We start from the raw sequence: 14,921 nt of genomic DNA, 5'->3' as shown, positions 1-14,921 counted from the left end.
ATCTCGACCAGGATGATCCCCTCCATGCCAACCAGCACGAACCCCGAAAACATCGATCACGCCAAAGCCAACACTCATTTCTCTCACTTGACAAAGTGGAAGCTGGATGCAGTAGTTATTGATTTCCGTAAAGCATTTGACTCAGTACCACATCCACGCTTATTATCAAAAGTGCCCACAACAAGTCCATTGACCAGGAATGTTGACGGACGGCATCAGTCTGTTGCAGGAGAATGCCGTCCCGCATGTTGCCAAAGTTTTTTCGACTACACTGCAGAAGCTTTGCTATGACACCGTTACACATCCCCCATATAGTCCCGATCTCTCCCCATGCTATTTCAGTATATATGTACTAACAGTTATGGCGACTCTTTTGAAATAATGAACAGTTTACTTAATACACTCCTGGAAATTGAAATAAGAACACCGTGAATTCATTGTCCCAGGAAGGGGAAACTTTATTGACACATTCCTGGGGTCAGATACATCACATGATCACACTGACAGAACCACAGGCACATAGACACAGGCAACAGAGCATGCACAATGTCGGCACTAGTACAGTGTATATCCACCTTTCGCAGCAATGCAGGCTGCTATTCTCCCATGGAGACGATCGTAGAGATGCTGGATGTAGTCCTGTGGAACGGCTTGCCATGCCATTTCCACCTGGCGCCTCAGTTGAACCAGCGTTCGTGCTGGACGTGCAGACCGCGTGAGACGACGCTTCATCCAGTCCCAAACATGCTCAATGGGGGACAGATCCGGAGATCTTGCTGGCCAGGGTAGTTGACTTACACCTTCTAGAGCACGTTGGGTGGCACGGGATACATGCGGACGTGCATTGTCCTGTTGGAACTGCAAGTTCCCTTGCCGGTTTAGGAATGGTAGAACGATGGGTTCGATGACGGTTTGGATGTACCGTGCACTATTCAGTGTCCCCTCGACGATCACCAGTGGTGTACGGCCAGTGTAGGAGATCGCTCCCCACACCATGATGCCGGGTGTTGGCCCTGTGTGCCTCGGTCGTATGCAGTCCTGATTGTGGCGCTCACCTGCACGGCGCCAAACACGCATACGACCATCATTGGCACCAAGGCAGAAGCGACTCTCATCGCTGAAGACGACACGTCTCCATTCGTCCCTCCATTCACGCCTGTCGCGACACCACTGGAGGCGGGCTGCACGATGTTGGGGCGTGAGCGGAAGACGGCCTAACGGTGTGCGGGACCGTAGCCCAGCTTCATGGAGACGGTTGTGAATGGTCCTCGCCGATACCCCAGGAGCAACAGTGTCCCTAATTTGCTGGGAAGTGGCGGTGCGGTCCCCTACGGCACTGCGTAGGATCCTACGGTCTTGGCGTGCATCCGTGCGTCGCTGCGGTCCGGTCCCAGGTCGACGGGCACGTGCACCTTCCGCCGACCACTGGCGACAACATCGATGTACTGTGGAGACCTCACAACCCACGTGTTGAGCAATTCGGCGGTACGTCCACCCGGCCTCCCGCATGCCCACTATACGCCCTCGCTCAAAGTCCGTCAACTGCACATACGGTTCACGTCCACGCTGTCGCGGAATGCTACCAGTGTTAAAGACTGCGATGGAGCTCCGTATGCCACGGCAAACTGGCTGACACTGACGGCGGCGGTGCACAAATGCTGCGCAGCTAGCGCCATTCGACGGCCAACACCGCGGTTCCTGGTGTGTCTGCTGTGCCGTGCGTGTGATCATTGCTTGTACAGCCCTCTCGCAGTGTCCGGAGCAAGTATGGTGGGTCTGACACACCGGTGTCAATGTGTTCTTTTTTCCATTTCCAGGAGTGTACTTGACCACCTGTCCCGTATTCATTTGACTACACCTTATTGTTTCCTATTCCTTTCGGTATGGAGCGAGGGAAATATGAGTGTGTGTATGCCTCTCGTATGTCATACTCATAGCCACTAGGCAGGATGCGAATTGATGAGACTGATTTTTATCTACCGAAGTTATTATTTGTTTCAAAAGAACAATATTTTTTCAAAGTAGTTTCCTTCGGGAGAGTAGCGCCGAAAGGCTTCAACTGGTAGGGCCTTTAACGTGTGGGTCACATGCTTCTGAATGTTCTTCAGGGCCCCAAAATGACATTCGTTTAAAGCATTTTTCAATACGGGGAGAAGAAAAAAGTCACAAAGACTCAGATCAGGAGAATAGCGGGACTGTGGAACAACAGGAATGTCTTTGTGTCTTTGGAGGTCACAAATTCCGTAATGGAAGTGGTCGTGTGACAAGGGGCGTTGTCATGAAGCACCTTTGTCTTCAACGTACGGTCTCACTCTATTCACCTTTTTCCTGAACCTTTAAACAATATCTTTGGACAACACTTAGTTGAGAGTTTGTCCTGGAGGAACAAATTCTTTATTCACCCTACCCCAACTGTCTAAGAAAGAACATCAACCTTGTTCTGATTTTTGATTTGCTCATTCGAGTTTCTATCGGTGGAGATGTCTCAGTGTGCCACTCATCGCTTTGCCGCTTTATCTCAGGACCGCACTCAAAAACCCAGAATTCATCACCAGTGATTGCAAGACTAAACCATTCGTGGTCATTGGCAATCCTCTCAAGAAGATCAACGCACACGTTTCTCCGATTGTCCTTGTGTTCAGTTGTGAGGTTTTTCGCCATCAATTTGGCACAAACCTTTCGCATGTGCAAAACTTCGGTCAAAATTTGATGTACACTGGAAGTATTTAACTTTAACAGGGTATCCACCATCCTTATTGTTGAACGTCAGCCTGATATCATAAGAGCACGTCCATGTTCTACGTTTTATTCGGTTTTGAAACTGAAGATCTACCTGAGCGACGTGATTCTTCAGTTTCTTGCTCGAACAGTCCACGGGTGTAGTGCCGGTCCATAGTGTCCAACGGGCACAATATTTCGGCTATCAGACATATCGCCATCGTCAGGCGGCCGCATTAAATCCCCTCCCCTCGCGAGGCATTCTCTCTGCGGTCCGCGCCCGCGCGTCAGCGGTCGCTAAGACGCTCGCATCGGCGTCTGTGGTAGCGTCGGTGTAATTTCCTCGTCTACCCTAGTCACCCGTTCCTTTCCTGAGCTGGGGGAGGGGATTTAATACGGCTGCTTGCCCTCAGGAGCTCAGTTCGTCAGCGCACCTGACGATGGCGACATGTCTGATAGCCCAAATATTGTGCCCATTGGACACTATGGACCGGCAGTACACTCGTGGACTGTTCGAGTATCTGAGTGATTTTTATCTTCAACGTGTTCTCGGCCTTCCAAATATGATTTGTGCCAGCGAAAAACTTGTGTTCTTGATAAGGATTGTTCCCATAGCTCTGTTTCAACTTTTCAAAGTTCACACTCGTGGATGCCTCAAGTTTAACTTGATGGCATAACTTCGCTCTAAATTCCGCTCTTCCATTTTCGTAAAACACAACATAGCTTCACCGATGGCGCTCTCAAAAATCACGTGGTGGCTGTACGGAGTTGAAACTTGGACCGAGCATCTGGAAGGGATGAGCAAAGAGTTGTACACAAGTAGAAGAACGCAACGTTGCCAGATCGCTTGCAGTGTTGTCATTCTCACTACTTTCCTCACGTACCTGGTGCATGTGACACTAGAACTATTGCGCAGCCTACCTCGAAACCTGGTTCTTGTAATAAATCAATCAGAGGAAATAGTCAACCTGCTACCTATACACACTGAGATCACAGAAGTAAGAGGATACTTCTTTGTATTTTCTCGGACCTTTTGCCCGACATAGTGCAGTTCGACTTGGCATGGAAGTCGCTGGAAGTCGTCTGCAGAAATACTGATCCACGCTGCCTCTATAGCCGTCGATAATTCCGAAAGTGTTGCCTGTGCAGGATGTTGTACACGAACTGACCTCTATTATGTCCCAAAAATGTTCGATGGGATTCTTATCAGAATTTCTGGGTGGGGAAATCATTCGCTCGAATTGTCCAAACCTAGCTCGAACAATTGTGGCCCGCTGACACAGCCTACTGTCATCCGTAAAAATTCGATCGTTGTTTGGGAAGGCGAAGTCCATGTATAGCTGAAAATGTTCTCAAAGTATCCGAACATAATTATCTTCCGTCAATGACTCGGAGTAGAGGATCGAGTCCATCAATGTAAACTCAGCCCACGTCATTATGGAGCCACCACCAGCTTGCACAGCGTCTTGTTGACAACCTGGGTCTATGGTTTCGCGGGGTCTGCGCCACGCTCGAACCCTACCATCAACTCGGTTGGTTGGTGGTTGGTTTGGGGAAGGAGACCAGACAGCGTGGTCATCGGTCTCATCGGATTAGGGAAGGATTGGGAAGGAAGTCGGCCGTGCCCTTTCAGAGGAACCATCCCGGCATTTGCCTGGAGTGATTTAGGGAAATCACGGAAAACCTAAATCAGGATGGCCGGACGCGGGATTGAACCGTCGTCCATCAACTCGTACCAGCTGAAATCGCGATTCATCTGACCAGGAAACTAGTTTCCAGTCCTCTAGGATCAAACCAATATGGACACGAGTATAATAGAGACTGTTAGCAAAGGTAACTCTCGTCGGTCGTCTGCTGCCATAGACCACTAACGCCAAATTTCGCCGGCCGCACTGCGCTAACGGAAATGTTCGTCGTACGCCCCACATTGATTTATGGGGTTATTTCACGCAGTGTTGCTTGTCATTTAGCAGCAACAACTCTACGCAAACGCCGCTTATCTTCGTCGTTAAGTGAAGGCCGTCGGCCACTGCGTTGTCTGTGGTGATAGGTAATACCTGGAATATGGTATCAGATAGATTATATAATGGTAAGACAGAGATTTAGGAACCAGGTTTTAAATTGTAAGACATTTCCAGGGGCAGATGTGGACTCTGACCACAATCTATTGGTGATGACCTGTAGATTAAAACTGAAGAAACTGCAAAAAGGTGGGAATTTCAGGAGATGGGAACTGGATAAACTGAAAGAACCAGAGGTTGTACAGAGTTTCAGGGGGAGCATAAGGGAACAATTGACAGGAATGGGGGAAAGAAATACAGTAGAAGAAGAATGGGTAGCTTTGAGGGATGAAGTAGTGAAGGCAGCAGAGGATCATGTAGGTAAAAAGACGAGGGCTAGTAGAAATCCTTGGGTAACTGAAGAAATATTGAATTTAATTGATGAAAGGAGAAAATATAAAAATGCAGTAAATGAAGCAGGCAAAAAGGAATACAAACGTCTCAAAAATGAGATCGACAGGAAGTGCAAAATTTCTAAGCAGACATGGCTAGAGGACAAATGTAAGGATGTAGAGGCTTATCTCACGAGGGGTAAGATAGATACTGCCTACAGAAAAATTAAAGAGACCTTTGGAGATAAGAGAACCACTTGTATGAACATCAAGAGCTCAGATGGAAACCCAGTTCTAAGCAAAGAAGGGAAAGCAGAAAGGTGGAAGGAGTATATAGAGGGTCTATACAAGGGCGATGCTCTTGAGGACAATATTATGGAAATGGAAGAGGATGTAGATGAAGATGAAATGGGAGATACGATACTGCGTGAAGAGTTTGACAGAGCACTGAAAGACCTGAGTCGAAACAAGGCCCCCGGAGTAGACAACATTCCATTGGAACTACTGACGGCCTTGGGAGAGCCAGTCCTGACAAAACTCTACCATCTGGTGAGCAAGATGTATGAAACAGGCGAAATACCCTCAGACTTCAAGAAGAATATAATAATTCCAATCCCAAAGAAAGAAGGTGTTGACAGATGTGAAAATTACTGAACAATCAGTTCAATAAGCCACAGCTGCAAAATACTAACACGAATTCTTTACAGACGAATGGAAAAACTAGTAGAAGCCGACCTCGGGGAAGATCAGTTTGGATTCCGTAGAAATACTGGAACACGTGAGGCAATACTGACCTTACGACTTATCTTAGAAGAAAGATTAAGGAAAGGTAAACCTACGTTTCTAGCATTTGTAGACTTAGAGAAAGCTTTTGACAATGTTGACTGGAATTCTTTCAAATTCTGAAGGTGGCAGGGGTAAAATACAGGGAGCGAAAGGCTATTTACAATTTGTACAGAAACCAGATGGCAGTTATAAGAGTCGAGGGACATGAAAGGGAAGCAGTGGTTGGAAAGGGAGTAAGACAGGGTTGTAGCCTCTCCCCGATGTTATTCAATCTGTATATTGAGCAAGCAGTAAAGGAAACAAAAGAAAAATTCGGAGTAGGTATTAAAATCCATGGAGAAGAAATAAAAACGTTGAGGTTCGCCGATGACATTTAATTCTGTCGGAGACAGCAAAGGACTTGGAAGAGCAGTTGAACGGAATGGATGGTGTCTTGAAGGGAGGATATAAGATGAACATCAACAAAAGCAAAACGAGGATAATGGAATGTAGTCGAACTAAGTCGGGTGATGTTGAGGGTATTAGATTAGGAAATGAGACACTTAAAGTAGTAACGGAGTTTTGCTATTTGGGGAGCAAAATAACTGATGATGGTCGAAGTAGAGAGGATATAAAATGTAGACTGGCAATGGCAAGGAAAGCGTTTCTAAAGAAGAGAAATTTGTTAACATCGAGTTTAGATTTAAGCGTCAGGAAGTCATTTCTGAAAGTATTTGTATGGAGTGTAGCCATGTATGGAAGTGAAACATGGACAGTAAATAGTTTGGACAAGAAGCGAATAGAAGCTTTCGAAATGTGGTGCTACAGAAGAATGCTGAAGATTAGATGGGTAGATCACATAACTAATGAGGAAGTATTGAATAGGATTGGGGAGAAGAGAAGTATGTGGCACAACTTGACCAGAAGAAGGGATCGGTTGGTAGGACATGTTCTGAGGCATCAATGGATCACCAATTTAGTATTGGAGGGCAGCGTGGAGGGTAAAAATCGTAGGGGGAGACCAAGAGATGAATACACTAAGCAGATTCAGAAGGATGTAGGTTGCAGTAGGTACTGGGAGATGAAGAAGCTTGCACAGGATAGAGTAGCATGGAGAGCTGCATCAAACCAGTCTCAGGACTGAAGACCACAACAACATGGTATTTTCGGGACACTCTGCACTCTGTGGATCTAAGCATATTGCATTCCTAACGATTTCCGAAATGGAATGTCCCACGCTTACAGCTCCAACTAGCCTTCCACGTCCGGAGTCTTTTAATTAAAACACCACGTCGCAAACATTTTCACGTGAATCACCTGAGTACAAATGCTGGCTCCGCTAATGCACTGTCCTTTTATACTGTGTGTGCGCGATACTACTGCCATCTATATGGCGGACAATGGTGCTGATTTTACCACATGGGAAAGCAGGATAACAGCTATAAATAATATTCATGTTTGACACAGGTCAGATTCCCATCATTAACGTCGATATCGGACTCTCAGTATGGAATATGTCTTCCTCGTGCACTAATGCTCATTTTGCACTTCTTGTTCATGCTGGCTAACGAACTGTTGAGAAATCCTTGGGAGATGTAGCCCCGCTCCCCTCTCGAGGCTGTTTTCCGTTCTTGCACGCTTCCGTGAGGGGGTGTTAATTTAGAAACACATGTGGCATGAGCATCCTAGGCGTGCTTTATAGAATTTGGGTCCAGGAATAACACAGGCCACTCCATGCTTCCAATATCTTCACTTTCCAGTGTGTCCGACACACCAGCAGTATTGTGTGGGCGAGCTTTGTCGTCCATAAATAGGAAGGCGGAACCTATCGCACTCATAAACAGACGAACATGGTCCAGAATAATGTCTCTGCAGCGCCACTGTGATGCAACGGTACCTCGTGCAAAGATATGCAGCAGTGTTCGGCCATTGTGCATAATGCCTGCCCATACCATAATGCCTAGGCAACAGCTGGACGCTCGTGAACATTCTGTGGTGTGTAACGTGTTACTCTCATTCTCCACACTAACTGGTGGCCAGAATCGCTTCCACCGTGAAGCGATATTCGTCGTAGATATCACTCTGGAGCACTGTTGCTGGCCCCTTTAAACTCTATCTCGACGATGGCGTTTAGCAGATTTCCGAGCATACAAACCAGCTTGATTTCATCGCCACGAAACGGTTGTGGCTCAGAAACTTGCACCGGTAGCGGCTGCAAGGTCTCCAACTATCTGCCTAGAAGTGAGGTGTCTGTTGCTTTTCGCCACAATGGCTACATATCGATCCTTTTGCTTTCTCATAGTATTCCCACCTCCAGCGATACCTTGGAGCACACCTATTACTGTGGTCATACAGGTGATACTTCGATCTAATTCGAGCCGTCCAACTGCTCGTGCTCTATCGTAAAATCTCAAATGATGACTTCCAGACGGTACCAAACTGCACGGAATGTCGCACTAAATGGTTCCACAAAAACCTTCGTCAAACACCGTACTGCATGAACTGTCGAATGGATACAGAGCGTTCGTGCGCAGGCTTCCTACAGTTAACACGTCCTGCCCTCTACATTTCGTTTTACTATCACTGGTCATTTGGTCTGTAGTAATTGTCAGTTGTTCAGTAGCAACAGGCAATTGTTCCTTAACAAGTGTCAGATGTTTTTTAGCAGTTATCAAGCAGTGCACACGGTGGGCTGGATATCAAACGGAAAGAAATAATATAAAATAAAGTAAAGAAATAAAAACACATTGAATGTACTGAATTCAGTTCTCGGCATGTTCTTCCTCCCTGTCATTTTAAAAATATATGAAAACAAAGACAGGATAGTCTGCAGCACTTTATATGACTACAGAATTGTATGGAAGGAGGTCCGCCTACCGCCTTTCACAGTGAACATTGCGAAGAGCCAGTAGTGTGGCTGTGAGGGTGTGGTAGGTTTCGGCTTGAGACTTACCGCAGGGGCCCCTGTACCGCAGCGTGAGGTCTCGGTCGCCGTCGCGGCAGGCGGCGGCGCGCAGCTCGCACTCGGAGGCGTAGTCGACGCCGTCGGAGCCGCAGACGGGGGCGGCGTGGGCGGGTGTGGGTGGACACGGCAGGCAGCGGCATGTTGGGTTCCCGGAGGCGGAGAGCTCGCAGCGCGACCACGGCCCGCACTCGAGCGCCGCGCACCGGTCGCCCGTCTCTGCCGTGTCAAACAGAGAAAACGTGTTGTGATGGCGACCGTGCCAGGATGAGAATAAATGGCGCTAAAAGAATGCATGAATTCTACTACTGTTAATTTATTCACTACGCTACATGTTTCAAAACGCTGACATCCATCGTTAGAGGTCTATTCGCGGAAATGAAACAGCCTTTATTATTCAACGAACAGAACTGATAAACCCGACGGGGGACGGCAACACCGTGCTGCTTATGCTTGAGAGATTGGTAGCCGAGGCAATGACAGAATACACTTTGGTATTGGAGCAGTGCTACTCGCTACAACAACTGTACTAAAATGTCACACATAGCACCACAATTCAGCGTACACCGACAGCATTGACGATACTCTTTGCACAACGTTGCTTTGGCACCGTTTATTCACGATATAAAATTAACCACTGGCCATTTTAATTATTATACTTCATTCTCCCATAAAAAATCTAATGTAGTTTCTCTTTTTTGTAACTATGTCGTTCCTTTCGTACAGTACCACTCAAAAGAAATTCGTAGTTGCGGTGTTATGTTGTCAGTACTGTTTGCCTGCGGTCACAACAAAGCAACTTACCTAACTCTTGATTCTTTTTCTTTCTCCGGAGCCACAGTCTTCTAAGCTTTCCGAAAAAATATTTCCAGCATTTGACTGAATATAATATGCTTATTTCACTTTCTAGATTTCGGCCTCAAACAATTTTCAGGTCTTGCACAGGAATATAGAAACAATAAGAAGTACAAATAACAAAAAGCAGGACAAAAAGTTATTCGAAAAACTAATTCCGTCATTTGCCTTAATATAATATGTTTATTTCACTATCTAGATTGCGCCCTTAGGCCATTTTCAAGTGCTATACAAGAAAGTAAAAACAATAAAATCTACAAATAATAAAACGCAGGACAATAAAATTTACTTTTTGTATTTTTGCCCTGCTTTTTATTATTTTACTTTCTTTGTTTATTTATTTCAGAGTAACATTGAAAAATGTCGCAAGGCGAAATGTGGATAGTGAAATACACACATTATGTATGGTTACATGGCAGAAACATCTTTTCACCTATAACCGTCACTCCATCAAGAACTTCACATGTGCGTGGTTGCATATTAACTAGTAAACAAGCAAGGTTATGCAATAACAGTGTGAGTCACTATCCCTTCAGCTCAAAAGTATTTTGTACTTTGCTTTTGTGGTACATTAGTCATTAACGATTGTTACCTAGGCATTCAGGCACTGTTTATTTGTAGAGGTAACTAGCAGCATGCCAAAACACACACAAAAAAATAATCGGCTGATGAGAAACAAGCTGTTGTGAATGCTTTGAAGAAGGGAAGTCACAGTCTAGAGTCGCTACAGACTTTTTTTTTTTTTTTTGGTCATCAGTCTACTGACTGGTTTGATGCGGCCCGCCACGAATTCCTTTCCTGTGCTAACCTAACCTCTTCATCTCAGAGTAGCACTTGCAACCTACGTCCTCAATTATTTGCTTGACGTATTCCAATCTCTGTCTTCCTCTACAGTTTTTGCCCTCTACAGGTCCCTCTAGTACCATGGAAGTCATTCCCTCATGTCTTAGCAGATGTCCTATCATCCTGTCCCTTCTCCTTATCAGTGTTTTCCACATATTCCTTTCCTCTCCGATTCTGCGTAGAACCTCCTCATTCCCTACCTTACTAGTCCACCTAATTTTCAACATTCGTCTATAGCACCACATCTAAAATGCTTCGATTCTCTTCTGTTCCGGTTTTCCCACAGTCCATGTTTCACTACCATACAATGCTGTACTCCAGACGTACATCCTCAGAAATTTCTTCCTCAAATTAAGGCCGGTATTTGATATTAGTAGACTTCTCTTGGCCAGAAATGCCTTTTTTGCCATTGCCAGTCTGCTTTTGATGTCCTCCTTGCTCCGTCCGTCATTGGTTATTTTACTGCCTAGGTACCAGAATTCCTTAACTTCATTGACTTCGTGACCATCAATCCTGATGGTAAGTTTCTCGCTCTTCTCATTTCTACTACTTCTCTTTACCTTCGTCTTTCTCCGATTTCCTCTCAAACCATACTGTGTACTCATTAGACTGTTCATTCCGTTCAGCAGATCATTTAATCCTTCTTCACTTTCACCCAGGATAGCAATGTCATCAGCGAATCGTATCATTGATATCCTTTTACCTTGTATTTTAATTCCACTCCTGAACCTTTCTTTTATTTCCGTCATTGCTTCCTCGATGTACAGATTGAAGAGTAGGAGCGAAAGGCTACATCCTTGTCTTACACCCTTCTTAATACGAGCACTTCGTTCTTGATCGTCCACTCTTATTATTCCCTCTTGGTTGTTGTACATATTGTATATGACCCGTCTCTCCCTACAGCTTACCCCTACTTTTTTCAGAATCTCGAACAGCTTGCACCATTTTATATTGTCGAACGCTTTTTCCAGGTCGACAAATCCTATGAAAGTGTCTTGATTTTTCTTTAGCCTTACTTCCATTATTAGCCGTGACGTCAGAATTGCCTCTCTCGTCCCTTTACTTTTCCTAAAGCCAAACTGATCGTCACCTAGCGCATTCTCAGTTTTCTTTTCCATTCTTCTGTATATTATTCTTGTAAGCAGCTTCGATGCATGAGCTGTTAAGCTGATTGTACGATACTTCTCGCACTTTTCAGCTCTTGCCGTCTTCGGAATTGTGTGGATGATGCTTTTCCGAAAGTCAGATGGTATATCGCCAGACTCATATATTCTACACACCAACGTGAGTATTCGTTTTGTTGCCACTTCCCCCAATGATTTTAGAAAATCTGATGGAATGTTATCTATCCCTTCTGCCTTATTTGACCGTAAGTCCTCCAAAACTCTTAAATTCCGATTCTAATACTGGATCCCCAATCTCTTCTAAATCGACTCCTGTTTCTTCTTCTATCACATCAGACAAATCTTCACCCTCATAGAGGCTTCCAATGTATTCTTTCCACCTATCTGCTCTTTCTTCTGCATTTAACAGTGGAATTCCCGTTGCACTCTTAATGTTACCACCACTGCTTTTAATGTCACCAAAGGTTGTTTTGACTTTCCTGTATGCTGAGTCTGTCCTTCCGACAATCATATCTTTTTCGATGTCTTCACATTTTTCCTGCAGCCATTTAGTCTTAGCTTCCCTGCACTTCCTATTTATTTCATTCCTAAGCGATTTGTATTTCTGTATTCCTGTTTTTCCCAGAACATGTTTGTACTTCCTCCTTTCATCAATCAACTGAAGTACTTCTTCTGTTACCCATGGTTTCTTCGCAGCTACCTTCTTTGTACCTATGTTTTCCTTCCCAACTTCTGTGATGGCCCTTTTTAGAGATGTCCATTCATCTTCAACTGTACTGCCTACTGCGCTATTCCTTATTGCTGAATCTATAGCGTTAGAGAACTTCAAACGTATCTCGTCATTCCTTAGTACTTCCGTATCCCACTTCTTTGCGTATTGATTCTTCCTGACTAATGTCTTGAACTTCAGCCTACTCTTTATCACTACTATATTGTGATCTGAGTCTATATCTGCTCCTGGGTACGCCTTAGAATCCAGTATCTGATTTCGGAATTTCTGTCTGACCATGATGTAATCTAATTGAAATCTTCCCGTATCTCCCGGCCTTTTCCAAGTATACCTCCTCCTCTTGTGATTCTTGAACAGGGTATTCGCTATTACTAGCTGAAACCTGTTACAGAACTCAACTAGTCTTTCTCCTCTTTCATTCCTTGTCCCAAGCCCATATTCTCCTGTAACCTTTTCTTCTACTCCTTCCCCTACAACTGCATTCCAGTCGCCCATGACTATTAGATTTTCGTCCCCCTTTACATACTGCATTACCCTTTCAATATCCTCATACACTTTCTCTATCTGTTCATCTTCAGCTTGCGACGTCGGCATGTATACCTGAAATATCGTTGTCGGTGTTGGTCTACTGTCGATTCTGATTTGAACAACCCGGTCACTGAACTGTTCACAGTAACACACCCTCTGCCCTACCTTCCTATTCATAACGAATCCTACACCTGTTATACCATCTTCTGCTGCTGTTGATATTTCCCGATACTCATCTGACCAGAAATCCTTGTCTTCCTTCCACTTCACTTCACTGACCCCTACTATATCTAGATTGAGCCTTTGCATTTCCCTTTTCAGATTTTCTAGTTTCCCTACCACGCTCAAGCTTTTGACATTCCACGCCCCGACTCGTAGAACGTTATCCTTTCGTTGATTATTCAATCTTTTTTTCATGGTAACCTCCCCCTTGGCAGTCCCCTCCCGGAGATCCGAATGGGGGACTATTCCGGAATCTTTTGCCAATGGAGAGATCATCATGACACTTCTTCAATTACAGGCCACATGTCCTGTGGATACACGTTACGTGTCTTTAATGCAGTGGTTTCCATTGCCTTCTGCATCCTCATGTCGTTGATCATTGCTGGTTCTTCTGCCTTTAGAGGCAATTTCCTACCCCTAGGACAAGAGAGTGCCCTAAACCTCTATCCGCTCCTCCGCCCTCTTTGACAAGGCCGTTGGCAGAATGAGGCTGACTTCTTACGCCGGAAGTCTTCGGCCGCCAATGCTGATTATTTATCAAAATTTAGGCAGTGGCGGGGATCGAACCCGGGACCGAAGGCATTTTTGATTATGAATCAAAGACGCTACCCCTTTTTTTTGGCATTTTGTTCGTTATTGATCGTTGTGTTTGGTCGTTGCGGACGTCGCAAGACATCCTGTTAAAGTTCGATGGTTGATCCTTCCACTCAGTTTTTTTATTACAGAGGCCAACCGGCTCTCTGACCGAACACGCTGAGCTACCGTGCCGGCACCCCTAGACCACGGCTAGAGACTATGGCATATCATAGCAACAAAGAAGTGTGTGGAGTCGACGGCACAAAAGCGAAGGAACGAATAAGCAAAGGTCATGTATTCCTCGCAAAACGACAATGAGGGAGGATCGTACTATCTGTAAGCAGTCGGCTGCTCATCCAAGAAAATCGGATCGACAGTTTAGGAATGACCTTTAGCAGCGTCATGGACTGAACCTACAGGTCTCTACTGTAAAACGTCACCTGGTAGCAAGTGATTTAAATGGTAGAAACTATCACGCGAAACCCTTATAAATTAAAAGAAAAATATGAGGGCCAGAATAGAGTTTTCAAAGAAACAATAAGCTTGGGGTGCTAAATACTGGTTTAAGGATTTATGGAGTTATGAAAGTAAAATTGAAGTATTTCCTTCTGAGGCTGTGCAGTACGTACGTCGACCAAAAAACCAAAGGGACAACCAAAAGAAGCCGGCCTGTGTTGGCCGTGCGGTTCTAGGCGCTTCAGTCTGGAACCGCGTGACCGCTACGGTCGCAGGTTCGAATCCTGCCTCGGGCATGGATGTGTGTGATGTCCTTAGGTTAGTTAGGTTTAAGTAGTTCGACGTTCTAGGGGACTGATGACCACCGATGTTAAGCCCCATAGTGCTCATAGCCATTTGAACAAAAAGAATCTGGTACTGACTCTTAAGCATGGTGGTGGCAGCATCATGGTGTGGGGTTGGTCGTCTAGTCCAAATAGAAGGAAAATAGGTCGTTTCCTTAGAAAATAATATGGTTCCACATAGGAGAAAGTAACTGGGTATTTCAGCAGGACAACGATTCAAAACACAGCTCAACCCATTTAAAAAATGCGTTTTAGATAGTGGCCATGGCAGCGCCCCGAGCTAAATCAAACAGATCACCTCAGAGACGCATTTCAGAGACGTATTCTACGTAGAAGCTAGTAAATAAGGATCAAGTTGCTGCTGCCTTATTGCACGAATGGTCAAAACTCTCACTACACATATCAA

At 45.1% G+C, this 14,921-nt stretch overlaps 1 protein-coding gene across 1 annotated transcript in view; it reads right to left on the bottom strand.

Moving 5' to 3' along the window:
• LOC126160698 (agrin-like) overlaps positions 1–14,620 on the bottom strand; it is a 454,728-nt gene extending 440,108 nt beyond the window's left edge. Inside the window, exons 1-2 of the mRNA XM_049916923.1 lie at positions 14,594–14,620; positions 8,829–9,120 (exon numbers count right to left, since the gene is read on the bottom strand). Coding sequence (XP_049772880.1) covers positions 8,829–9,120; positions 14,594–14,620 — 319 coding nt within the window. The remainder of the gene's footprint in view (positions 1–8,828; positions 9,121–14,593) is intronic.
• Between the last annotated feature and the right edge of the window lie 301 nt (positions 14,621–14,921).

This window comes from Schistocerca cancellata, chromosome 2, assembly GCF_023864275.1.
Source record: "Schistocerca cancellata isolate TAMUIC-IGC-003103 chromosome 2, iqSchCanc2.1, whole genome shotgun sequence".
Taxonomy (NCBI): Eukaryota; Metazoa; Arthropoda; class Insecta; order Orthoptera; family Acrididae; genus Schistocerca; species Schistocerca cancellata.
Note: the sequence above shows the minus strand (reverse complement) of the source record. Positions and strands in the feature narration are given on the sequence as shown.